A 13,524-nucleotide genomic window follows, 5' to 3' on the forward strand; every position below is an offset into this window, starting at 1 on the left:
TTGCAAACGTAGGATAATAAGCCATGACAAAGCGTTCATTCTCCGTGGGCGTCTGTCTCGCTCACACACGAGAGCGAGAGGCGAAAAGCCAAACCCGGCGAAACTTTTCCTTTACTCTAAACCGAGTAGCCGAGAGCGAATTGAGCATGCGCGGTCTGCAAAGGGGTGCGTTTGATTTGATGTTCGGGGACACTTGCTTCTGTCAAAACCAATCATTCACACAATAAATATGAAAGCGGGCCAATGCAAATAATAAATGAAATGACAAATAAATGTGTATGTTTTGATAGGATAATCTAAAAGACGAATTTTTGATACTTTGCGAGCATCAAAACCAGAGAGAAAGAAAGAAAGATAGAAAGAAATGCAAGAAATGGGATCCACTGCCCTATGTGAAAACTTGGCTGGGGAAAGGCAGAAGAGCAGCTCATGCAACAAGTGGCATGGCACGCAATGACCCTACAGAAGATGACTATTTTAGCCCACTTTGGGATATGTTGTAAGCTTCAGATTGTTTTAAGTATGTTGTTCTTTTTCAAGTTAGTTCTGCCATTCCCAGTTTATACATTTTCATGTCATTTACATTGTTGCATTGTTGCACTACAAATAAAAGCCTGTTTACATAACTGACTAGACTTTTTAAATCAATAAATGTATTTGATGAATTAAAATTATAATAATATTTTATATATATATATATATATATATATATATATATATATATATATATATATATATATATATATATATATATATATATCATGATTTTTCCATTTATCTACAGTACCCGCAAAAAAAAATCGACTTTCACCCCTGTTTATACATTTAGATTAATACTGAATATTAACTCTTTTTTGTTTACAACATAATTCCATATGTATATATGTATTGAATGAGAAGGTGTGTCCAAACTTTTGACTGGTAGTGTAGATCAAGCTCACCTAGATATGACAGAGGCATCACAGAGCCTTTTCTTCTTTTGATCAATGAAGTTCATCTTGCAGGCGTAGAGAAAATCTGTTGACCTGGAAAAGTCAGCATGTCACTTTAAGAAATGCTGCGTCACTGACGTCATCACGTTAGAGTTGCTCGTCCAATCACACGCGTCGTCTCGCAAGAACCGCGCGATACACGAACAGACAAAGAAGTCGTCTTTGTTACATGAGTTTCTACAATGGCGGCCCGGTATTACCAGTCCGACTCACCACAAACTCCTCGCATAGAACAGCCTGGACATGACCGACTGGTTCCAGTCAGACCCGCGACAGACACTGAGAAGAAACTGTTGAGTGTTATCAGCGGGCTGTCTGGCCAGAGAGCACCGCCAGAGGAGAAGCTCTAGCAGAAGTTGGAGCGGTGTCAGAGCTGCAGGAGGGGATGGCCGCCATGGAAGCCAAATTAAACACTTTCTCCAGCGGCGAGGAAATTCAGCGGAAAAGAGGAGAGCACAGTCCTAAAATTGCGGTAAGAATATATTCCATTTGTAGGATATTTTTAGTGAGTTTTAGCACAGTGCTCTGAATAAGCCGATTCGGAATCTCGCCGCGCGCAAGGTATGCTGGTCCGGGTGAAAGGTCGGGATACCCCAGATCATAAACATGGCCGAGTGCGACGCAGATATTGATTACTTTGAGCGTTCTAAAGTCGATGCTTTAAAGGAATTTTGTAAGAAATGAGTGTTATCGGGAAGCGAAAGAAAGAACTCGTGTCCGTTGCTTGGGCATTGTCATTTCAAAAGGCCCCAATAGTTTTAACAAAACAGCAGGAAAGGGAGGCTGTCAACCTTGATTATAAATCCCTGCTCGAGATCGATGTTGACGGGTGTCACCTGAGAATTCCAGATCCTTTAGAGCTCAGAGAAGGTTGGGAGAATGAGTCGACAGCAGCAAATAAATGGCCACCCTACATGTACATAGATAAAATAATTATCTGATTAGCAAGGACGAGCAAAACTTGCTAACGAGACTTGCTAACGACTACAAAGAAGGTAAGAATTTGTCAGTCAACATGACATGTAAACAGCTTCTAAACTCTAGTCTATATTACAGGCGTCGAGGTCTAACGTTATTTTATTGACATGCAACTATGGCATAAATATGGAATAGCGTGGTATTGTAGTTGTTTTGTCGGCCTTTTTATTATTTAGGGTTTACTGTATATAATGATTATATGCAAACCAGTCCTCTGCAAGCAGTAATGTAGACCCCTAGACCCTAAAAAGTCAGTGAAATGATTTTGACATTTGTGTATTATTTTTGATTTGCATTTATTTTTTAACAGGTCCTTAATATCACATTAACATGTGACATTAATGATTTTCATTTTTTAGTTTATTATCATGTTAATAATTATTATAGGCCTACAGATTTTACAAGCTAAATATACATATTTCTTGAACTTGCTAGCTTTCATTTTATGAAATCTGCATAACAAACATATTATTTTTCTTTTCCAGGCAAAGCATTTAGCTATTTTGCTTCACAAAATGCTTGGCTGAAAGAGGTTTTCTACCATGAAGTTTCTAAAGATTCCCAGATATGCTAGTTGAAATGTGACTGCACACCATCACAAAGACTCAAAAGTGTTCCACACAACTTATGGGTGTGTTTTGGAAAAGCAACTGGTACCATATACAGTGGTGTTTGAACAAATTTTCTAATTTTAGAAGAAATAACTTTATGAGTTCCAGCCCAATATCTCATTTTTGCTGCTCTTGGAGTCAGGACCTGAAGCAGCTTGTTGAAAGTTCCTTTGTTTGGAAGACTGGTTTTTAGTTTCACTGACCTGTCATCTGAAAGAAATCTGTCTGTGAAGTACTTTTTGTTGTCAGCATTAGCACAAATTGTATTGTCCATCATATCTGCTAGACTAATACCACTACAAGAACTTTCGTCTGATTTTATCGCTAACATTTTCAGTGTATTTTCCAGTTGAATTATTTTATTACTAAGCCTAGCAATACAATCACAGTTACAGTTTGATTGACAGTTACATTCACCAGTTTTTGTGTAAGTATGGTCTTCATGAGCTAGAATTGTCTCTACGTCAGTTCCAGGGTCACTCCCACTGTTTTTTTGGGAATATTCCTTGCTTGGGGCTTGAATCTATGCATCTTCTATGCTGGGGCCAGTTCCAGGGTCACTCCCACTCGTTTCCTTGCATGGGCCTGGATTCTGTACATCCTCTGTGCTGAAGCCTACAACAAAAACAAATATATATATATATATATATATATATATATATATATATATATATATATATATATATATATATATATATATATATATATATATTCACACACATTGTATTAATAGATTGGAATTATTACGTTTGACTTTTTGTACTTTGGAAGTTGAATTTCTGCCTCTTCGATGCAACAGATGTATGTGGTTTTGGTGGTGCCCATTTCTTTCCTGTACTAGTTGATGGTACTGGATATCCTGAAAATAAAAAAGTATATTATGCATATAAATAATATGTATACAGTTTGTGGAGGTGGAAAAATGCAATATACTTTGAGGTATGGTAGCAAAAATATTTTTGACATGCAAACCTGTCTTAAGGACCGAACAAGAAGATATTGAATCCAGCCACCCCCAAATCAAAAGTGCTATACATATTACATTAAGGCTACCCTTTAACCACTACATTGCAAAAGGCTATGACACTTTACCTAGATTCAGTGTAGGGTTTGGAAAGGAGGTGGAAGGTGCACCCTCAACAAAATGCATGGAACATACTCGGCTGTTCTTGTGTGGTGCCCAGTTTTTTCCTGTTTTTATGGTCTTCCTGTTCATCTGAAATAAATATAAAAAAGAAGATAAACTTAATGAAAAGTTGTATAGTCCATACAGGCAGATACAATTATATTCAAGTATGTCCAATATGGGTCATGCAAATGCAAACTTGTAGTGCTACTACAGGCAGAGAAAGTACTGTATAATATTTACATATTGCATGGTTATAAATTAGTAAAATATATGATCTTATGTCAAACTTACTGATTTAATCCATTCGGCACAACGTTCTGGATCTTTTCTTTCAGTAGGAAATGTGACGAGTACATAAGGCGGGTCACATATACAGCGCGAGGTTCCTTTATTGCATTCATGAATAGGGCAAAACTCTTCCATCCACTTCTTTAGCCCACGGGTACTGTTGTGGCAGTCCCGCACTGAACTATGGGGACCTGGCATATTGCCTTAAAAAGAATTTAAGCAGTGTAAACACTTAATAGTCGCTACAAATAGCAGGTCGTTCCACTGCGATAGTATGGCTTCGTCGAGCTTTGTTGATAACGTAGTGTGGGATGAACTCTGAACCGGAAGCTATTGAGGGATAAACGCACATGCGTACTGATAATTCCGATTTGGCTTATTGGTAACGTTAAGCAGTGATAGCATGTAGTCCTCCATCTTTGTTCACAAACGTGACTTTATTTTTGCCTTTTAGTAGTTTTAGGAACAAGGGTGAGACTTTATTCTTTTTTCTTTTTCATTTCTTTTTTGTGAGAAAAAATGTTTACTGTAAGCATGTATAATAATTCTTTGTCAGCTGAATGCACACAATTAAATTGTTGTACTGTAGATTGTAGACCATTCATGCATTCATTCAAATTGTGTCTGCTAATTTAAAACTGTTTTAAACGACTTTACAGTTGACTCTGCAGTTATTCTGCTGTGAGTAGTAAATTAAAGTTCTGATTTATTTTCACAGACTGGGCTTGCCTCACAATGAGGCAGTCAGGACATATTTAGTTAAAATTTTAGCTGAAGTCCAGATGTGGAGGATGTGGAGACAGACGTCCTTCTATGTAAGTATCCTGTTTTAAATTGTTCCGTTTTCCAGCTGCTTGTAAAAAGCATTTTGAAACTCTATGGAGGAACTACCGCTACAGTCAACCCAACATGGCGGATCAGGCGGAGGCCATGAAGTCTTCTGCCCAGAGTCACCAGAGAAGAAAGAGAGTAAGAGATATTAGTTTGATTCATTACATTGTGTGTTTTATATAAGATGTGGTTAGAATAGTATTGCTGGTCACTATGACATTATTTTTCTGTTACATCAGTAAATGTATTGATTGAGTGATATTGATTTCCTGTACTGATTGTGTTCACAGCTGCTGGATACCAGGAAAATGGTCCTTGCTCCAGATGAAGAGGACTTATGGAAGGGCATCACAACTGACATGATGTCAGATGAGGAGGACGGCAGTGTTGACGGGGTGCGTGGATGGATAGTACGGCCTCCATCCTTCCACAGCCAGGAGCTTGCCAACCTGCTGCACTACAGGCTGGAGGCTGATGTGAGGAACACAGCTGCACATCACAGGTGCTTTCACAGTGGACAGCCGTCTGATAGACATAAGTATGACACAGCAGCAGCAAAGAGACATTTTAAGCCGGAGCTGATGCCTGAGACCAGCACAGTGTGAGAGACTAACTTGCCCATTTTTTAGTTTTTAATTTGTTTTGCAATATATATATATATATATATATATATATATATATATATATATATATATATATATATATATATATATATATATATAGTTTATCCTGTTTTAATTTTAATTTTGGATTTTGGGAACTCTTGCAATCTATACTGTTCAATAAAGCTCTTGTTTTTCAACATGTCTCAACATGTCATATTTTTCCCTCCCAATAAATTAATGTCATTGATTGTAGGATAGCCCATTGGTCAATAAGTATGCAGGTTAACTAATTATACACTTTACATGGCCCATATTTATTAAAGTCTTATTAAAATATTATTATTATTAATAATAATAATAATAATAATAATAATAACAATAATAATAATAATAATTATTATTATTGTTGTTGTTATTATTATTATTATTATTATTATTATTATTATTATTATTATTATTATTATTATTATTATTATTATTATTATTATTGTGTGTGACTGGGGGTGAGGAGGTGGGAGGATGGGGGGGGGGATTTCATGGCCCAGGGGGTGACCAATAGCAACAGATCTTTCAACCAATCATGACAGTTTTTTTCTGTTGCCCTGTCTTGTTTCATCCAATCGGTGTCCTGAGTCATGCTAGACAGGCAGGCTAGATGCTAATTAGTTTTCACACCTCTGCCATGCCCCAGGTGTGAAGTCTCACTCCCCCCTTGCCCCACACACCCACCCTCCAACTCCACAAACATGATTCATTCAAGGCATTTCACCTCACCCGCCACCTAGGAGTTCATAGCCTGTGAACAACCAATAACTGTGGGGAACTTAGTAGGTTTTCAGTAATTCACAGGGTCAATAATCTAGCTTTTCATGCAGTATACTATGGCGTTTTTTTGCGCAAAAATTCATGATGATTTTTTTTTCAAAGAAAACCTTTCTGGAGTGTTTTTCGCAGCCTTCTTTACATTATTTCATCATATGGCATGTTTTCACAACATGTCGAAAAATGAAATTTTTCGACATAGTATACTATGGCGTTTTTTTTTTTTGCGCCAAAATTCATGATAATTTTTTTTTCAAAGAAAACCTTACCATAGTGTTTTTCATGGCCTCTTTTACTTTATTTCATCATATGGCATGTTTTCACATGTTGAAAAATGACATTTTTCGACATTGTATACTATGGTATTTTTTTTGCGCCAAAATTCATGTTAATTTTTTTTCAAAGAAAACCTTTCTGGAGTGTTTTTCACGGCCTCCTTTACATTGTTTCATCATATGGCATGCACTGTTCCCTCTAAGCTGCGCGTGTGTGCAATTGCGCACTGCTGGCACGGTCTCCGCGCACAGAAAATCTGCGCTGCGCACACAAAAAAAATCCATCCTAAACTGAAAATAAACACGTAACAATTCATTCTGTGCTATTTTTCAGTGTGAGTCAGTGAGTGACCGGTGACTGGCTGCTGCAGCCAATGATGCGATTCACATACGTATTTACCATAGACTGTATATAATGGTATTTACGCAGCTAATCAACGTCAGGCATCCTTAGGTGCAGCCACCGTTGTTCTCATAGATATGAATGAGTAGATAGGACACGTCCCTTTGAGCTGCGTGCTACAGCGAGGCTAAGCTAGTGGGGGCAAAGTTTCAGTGCATTCCGTTGATGTAGACAGCGTGAAAACGGAAACAACAAGTATGCCGGCTCACTGTGCTGCATGCAATTACACACTACGTCATACGATTGAGACAAGGAAACTTGGAATGACTTTTCATACGTAAGAATAGTTTTTGGCCCTTTTTTCATTATGAAATCTTGTTGAGAGCTTCCAGTTTATGAGAGCTAACTAGTTAGCCACTAGCAAAACACTAAGGCGAGCTAGCAGCTTGACAAGAAAATACCAGACGATTAATAGTAGCTGTAGTATAGTTGTACAAGCAGTAGTAGTAATACTAAAAGTACAAGCAGTAGTTGTATAAAATAGCTGTTAGAGTCACAGAAGTAGTATCAGCATTTGTAATAGTATTACAATTTGTAGTAGCAGTGCCAGTATCAGCAGCAGTAGTTACTGTACTACCACTACTACTAGTAGTAGTCACATTGCTATTACTACCACCAATACTACCAATAGTAGTTATAAAGCCTAACTCACGTATATCCAGATTACCATCTATGTTCTTCCTCCAAACCCATTTTATGATTGGGATTACAGGCAGTTCTTTAGGACTGCTCTCAAATAATTGAAATGTTACTAATCAAGGTTATACTTATCAAATTAAATAGCTCTGGTCTCCAGTATATTGGCGAATTCGGTTATTTGTACTTAATTTATTAGCATAATTTCTTTTTTAATATGTTGTGTACAGACTCACTTACTTCTCTGTCTACTTTTCTTACTCCATGTAGGTTTCCCAGAGACTATGGGTTGAGGAGGAATTGGAAGTTTGTCGGCTTAGACCTGGTGTCATTCCATCAGTGTTTAACTTCCCGGCTCATCTTGGAAGAGTATGTGCCAGAAAGATCACGACCAAACAACCTTGAGATCTTAGACAGCGTCTCCCTCAGGTGGGTGTCAGTGGTGTTCACAGTCAGGTCTGTGGTAATCCTGTCAAAAAACAAAACAGAAAAAAGTCTAGATTATAAATCAACATGTAACCAAAGCACTCTGTGTATAACGCCATAGTATAGGATGTAGTTCAGAAAATGTCAAAGTATAGTATACTTTACTCAAGAATAACATAGTATGGCCTGTAGTTCATAGTATAGCATGTTGGCAAGAAAAAAAAAACAAAACATAGATTATTATGTGGATCAAAAAGTGCAAAATGATAGGATGTTGCCTAAAATTGTCATGTATGATATGTGGTTCAAAAAATGTCATAGTGCAATATATTGTCAAAATAGTATGTTATTCAAGAAAACATTAGAGTATAATGTCATCTAAAAAATGCCATAGAATAATATTTCATTGCACAAGTAAAAGTATAGTGAGTTTTAAAACTGTTCAAATTCTTATAATATGTTGCTAAAAAACAACAAAAAAAACTAAAACAAAAAAAGTCACAGTAATATGTCAATTAAAAAAGCCTATAGTATAGCGTGTCGCCCAACAAACATCATAGTATAGCATGTCGCTCTAAAAACATCACAGTATAGCCTTTAGTCCACAGCTGTCAGTAGGTGAGGAGCAACACAAAAAAAGTCCAAACGCTGGTTTCCAGAGGGTTAGACGAGAATTTATTTGAAAGAGTAAGTTTACAACAACACAACATGTGAGGGGGTTAAAAACAAATGGGTGTTAGTAAAATAAAAATAAATTAACAGAACTAAAAGTGAACTTCATGTTGACATTGATGTTCATTCCAACCAGGAACAAAGTAAAAGATAATCAATACGAAAAAAAACTCTTCCTGTTCACCTCTTAAAACCCAAAAACACACCGCAGTAGCATTCTAAACTAAAACTACCAATGGGTTCCCTGTTTTCCTTTCTGAGCAATTCAAAGGTCCCTCTCTATCTCCCCACACATCCACCAACCACTGGAACACATCTCCAAAATTCTGCCGGGCCAGCTCAGCTTCCCCTCAGAAGAAGTGCAACCACCTGCCAGATGGAGCCTTTTGAGAGGCAGCTGGCATCGTGATTGGACTGTACTTTGGTCTGTTCCAATCCAGCTTCAGCTCCAGAGACGGCAGGCGGGACGAGTCAACGGAGGCCGGGTGGACGAAGGCATGCAGCTGAGTACAATCCAGAAAACAACAGAGGAGGAGTGCAGCGGCCCAGGGCCAGAACAGAGTATGTCTCTTAGAAAACATCATAGTAGAGCCTTTGGGATGAAAAAACGGCATAATATACATCATATATTGTACAAATAACAAGTCAAAGGAAAGAGACATCAACTGTAGAATTGTAGTAATTGTGGGCTGACGAATTTACTGATTATCAGTATTTTATTTTTTACTGATTTATGGTAATAAATACATTTAAAAATGGTGCTACTTTGGCTGTGAACATTTATGTACCTGTGGTCGCTCTGTCTTCTGGAGTGATTTGATTGGTTATATGTCACGAATAAAACTCCTTTAACATCTGTAAACAAAACAAAGACGCATCAACAAAGTTTTCTGTTAGAGTTTGTGTTCTTCTAAGTTTAACTCCAAGATTTTAAATACTTTCATTTACTGCAAATGAATATACTCCAAATGTCTCACTAATAATCATTATCAGCCTTAAAAACCCACAAAACACCCCTTCATACTCGACCACACTTAGTACAGTCCGGGTCCCCCTTCTATAAATCTGCTTGGAATCGTCCACTTCCTGTTTGTCAAAGTGGCCTTCTACCTGGACAGGTTTTGTTGGAGCTCATGCAACAAACATTTTGGGTAACTGCACATTAATATGGATGGATGACACTGAATTAGAGTCTGTTTTAATGAGACTGAGTTAAGATGTGTAGCTCTGTCGTTAAATAGGGAATTATTTCTCAGAAATCACAGAGAAAAGTCTGAAATGTTTGCTAGGTTAGCATCCCACATGTTCTTTGGCTCAGCTAAAGCTAACTCCCTCCAACTTCTGGATCTCTTGAGTTACTTGTTGTTAAAATATCTTGCTATAGGTGCTGAAGCTCAGAAAGTCTGAGATGTTTGTTCAAAATAAGCTCATTCTCAAGTCTTATCTGAACTGCCCTGTTTTGTTTGAACTTTCCCTAAACTTAGGAGTTAGTGACAGAGCAGCACATCCAGACTCAGTCTCATTTATGTAGAGATTAAACTTCAGAGTCATTCATTGATGTTAAAGTGCAGTTTTTCAAATGTTTGTTGCACATGCTCCCGACCAAACCAGTCCAGGTGGAAGATGATGTGAAGAGAAAGCTCCAGAGGATGAATATTACACATTTACATTGGAAATTATTGTCCTTTAATTAGACATTGTCATGCAAAAGTTGGATTTCCCTTTAATGATGTTCAAATCTTTGTTGAGTGTTTTGTTGATGTTGGTTTCTAAATGTTTTTTGACACTCGGCCCCAAAGATTAAAACCTTCTACGGCTCACAAGCTGCAATAATTCACACATTATCAACTATCTTTCTGACTAAACTAAGATAAAAAGCGAAAAACTGTCTGATTCCTGCATCATGAATGTAAATCTTTTTGGTTTTTATGACAGTAAACTGAATATATTTGGGCTTGACATTTTATAAACCAAAACAAGAAATGAATTACTGGAGAAAACGACAGATTAATGGAATGTGTTTTCTAACATATATGACTGAATTACTCCAACATTACAAGATACATACAATTTTAATTCAATTTTATTTATATAATGCCAATTACAGGTCAAATTGTCTCAAGATGCTTTATTTTTATATTTTTTTGTCATATTTAAATTATGACAAAGTAAGAAATTTAAACCTCTTGACTAATCCAATTTATTATTTAGCTTTTAAGAGACTAATTGACAAAATAACTTTCTCCACTAAAACTAATAAACATGAGGTCAAATAGAAGGAACAGTTTTAAACACTGCAGTCCCACGACGGCAAGAATAAAGTTTGTCAACAAAAACCAAATCTGCTGGTGGATTCCATTAAAATCCTAATAAATGATAAAAAAGTGTGATACTAAAGGTTTGTGGTGCTAAAAATGTCAAAGTAAAGATATCAAGTTGGACATCTGGATGGAGGTTGATAAAAGTTGACCTCCCTTCATTTCTCTGGAGCCGACTCCATGGATTTTATGGATGGTGGTTAAAGACCTGCTCTTCTAGTGGTCTTCCTTCTAGTCGCTGTAAAAAGTCAGTCCATCCTGGCCGACTTCAACACCTCTTCATGACAACTTGTTCTGCCTCCGACCTGGTGGAAACTCCAGAAACTCGGGAAAACCTGTGGAGACTCGAAGAACTCGTGGAGACTCGAAAAACTCGTCGGGCGGGGGAAGGTGTGGTGGGCCGTGGGGGGAGTCAGGGCGGAGAGTAGGCGGGGAGGTGGGTGGTGGCCTCCCCCTCTACTCCCCCACCCACCTCCCCACCTACTCTCCGCCCTGACTCCACCCAGACTCCGCCTTGGCTCCGCCCGTGTGGTCACTGGGAAACTACGAGGACAAAGGGACGACGAAATTATTTCTTTTCATCTGATCTGTAGCTCAGTGAGTTAAGGATTTGCCTGTGGAGCTGCAGGTCGCTGGTTCAAGACCAGATCCTTCTTAAATTTTTCTCAGAATCCTGACAAAGACAAAGAAAGAAAAGTGCCGGTGGTGGGTCTCGAACCTGCGACCTTCCACTTGGGAGTCCGTCTTCTTATCCCCTGAGCTACTCGCTCAGATACTAATTCTTCTTTTTTTTGCGCATTTATCATCTATTTATTGTCATTTTGAGTTTTTTTTTTTTTAACGAGTCTCGACTCGACCGTTTTTCTCAGGAGGCTGGACTTCAGCCTTTGTGCTGGAGGGTGGAACCCTCATTTCCAAGACTTTCAAAGCCTCCACACCTCCCGAGTCCTCAGGACCTGAGCTTTCACATAGTCTGAGGGCTGAAATTTTCTAAGTTCCTGAGTAGTTCTCTGTTAGATTTAACTTTCAGACAGTCCAAGGACTGATATCTTCTAAGTTCCTGAGTAGTTCTCTGTTTGTTTGAACCTTCAGACAGTCTGAGGACTGAAATCTTAAAAGTTTCTCAGTACTTCTCTGTTAGTTTGAACCTTTAGACAGTCTGAGGACTGAAATTTTAAAAGTTTCTCAGTACGTCTCTGTTAGTTTGAACTTTCTAGTTAACAGAAGCCTTAAAACTTGTGACCATGAGTCTTGATTTCACATTTAGACCATCCATCTGAGTTCTTCTCAGACTTTCACCTGTGGGTTTTTTAGAAATCCTCAACAAACTTTGATTCTCTTCACTGAACAGTAAAGTTTGTGGAGATCAGAAGGTAACATTAGTTTGATCGATGCCTTCAACCTCTACTAGACTTTATCTGGAAAGCAGTTTTCTGAAATGAGTCCTTAGTAAATCTGTCCACAAACAAACCAAGAACATAGAAAGAGGAAATGTTGGAAGAAACAACTTGTTTTCATTTCAGACTAGAAAACGCTTTAATACCTTTATCTGTTTTTGCTCTTTTTGATCGTTTTGTCTCTGTTTAATTTGATCTTCTAAAGTCTAACTGGTGCCCTTTCAAAGGTTTTATCTTTAGTTTGATTCATCTTAAATGTTTAGTTTTGCTCTTTTCTCACCTTTTATTCTGTTCTAATGTCTGATCTGATTTCGAAATGTTTTGTCTTTTTAATGTTTAATTGTTGTTTTTTCAAATGTTTTATCGGCTTGTTTGAAAAATTTCCTTTTCTTTCCCAATGTTTAATTTTTTTGATTAAATCTTTAAGGTTTTTCTTTTTAAATGTTTTACCACCTTTTAATGTTTAATTTTCTTTTTTAATGCTTCATTGTATTTTCTGTTTAATAATTTTTTAATTAAATGTTTTGACTTTTAAAGGTTTAATAATCTAATTAAATGTTTTATATTTTCCTACATGTGTAATATTCTTGTTTAATTGTATTTTTTAAATGTTTAATTATCTAAAATATTTCATCTTTAATGTTTAATATTTTTCTTTAGAATTTTTTGTTTAATTTCATGATTACATGCTTTGTATCTTCTGTTTATTTATCTAATTAAATATTTTGTCTAATATAATTTAATTGTATTTTATGTTTAATTTTCTTTTTAAAAGTTTTATTATATTACATGTTTTTTTCCTTTGATTTAATTGTTTTTTTTACTGTAGTTTATTTCTTTAATCTTTTTTTCTGTCAAGATTTTAAACTCCAACCTTAAAAATGAAACAAACCCTTAAATCACAATGAAAATACTTCTGTTGTCACAATCATGAGTTAGTCAATTAGTCAGTTTATAAATTCAACTTTATTTGTTTAGCACTTTTCACACAGATTACAAAACTAAACAAGCAAAGAGAAAAAACTATGCTAAAACTATTATTAAAACTAAAAAAAAAAAAAAAGATTTAACATGGTAATAAAATATGTTGTGTCCAGGGGATGGAGGGAGTTTATTAAAGTCTTCTTGGGCTCACATGGGA

General features: G+C 36.7%; 1 protein-coding gene and 1 long non-coding RNA gene across 4 annotated transcripts; one reads left to right on the forward strand and one right to left on the reverse strand.

The window, feature by feature from the left end:
• The first annotated feature begins 1,118 nt into the window (after positions 1-1,118).
• LOC129347841 (uncharacterized) lies at positions 1,119-9,426 on the forward strand. Of its 3 annotated transcripts, XM_055006288.1 has the most exons (6): positions 1,119-1,464; positions 4,717-4,813; positions 4,898-4,967; positions 5,120-5,331; positions 7,841-7,999; positions 8,940-9,426. In XM_055006288.1, the coding sequence occupies exons 3-6, from the start codon at positions 4,908-4,910 to the stop codon at positions 9,307-9,309; spliced, it is 801 nt and encodes a 266-aa protein (XP_054862263.1). In that variant the 5' UTR covers positions 1,119-1,464; positions 4,717-4,813; positions 4,898-4,907; the 3' UTR covers positions 9,310-9,426. The 3 variants fall into 3 exon arrangements, with proteins under 3 accessions (XP_054862263.1, XP_054862262.1, XP_054862261.1); XM_055006287.1 differs by lacking the exon at positions 4,717-4,813 and having other exon boundaries at positions 1,120-1,464; positions 4,849-4,967; XM_055006286.1 differs by having other exon boundaries at positions 1,121-1,464; positions 4,717-4,967.
• On the reverse strand, positions 2,222-4,548 carry LOC129347842 (uncharacterized). The gene is made up of 4 exons (XR_008600129.1): positions 4,002-4,548; positions 3,674-3,797; positions 3,345-3,440; positions 2,222-3,196 (listed from the first exon to the last, which is right to left on the reverse strand). It is a non-coding gene; the product is annotated as an uncharacterized LOC129347842 (long non-coding RNA).
• Positions 9,427-13,524: the final 4,098 nt, after the last annotated feature.

The sequence above is a fragment of the Amphiprion ocellaris genome, chromosome 21 (assembly GCF_022539595.1).
Source record: "Amphiprion ocellaris isolate individual 3 ecotype Okinawa chromosome 21, ASM2253959v1, whole genome shotgun sequence".
NCBI classification, from domain to species: Eukaryota; Metazoa; Chordata; class Actinopteri; family Pomacentridae; genus Amphiprion; species Amphiprion ocellaris.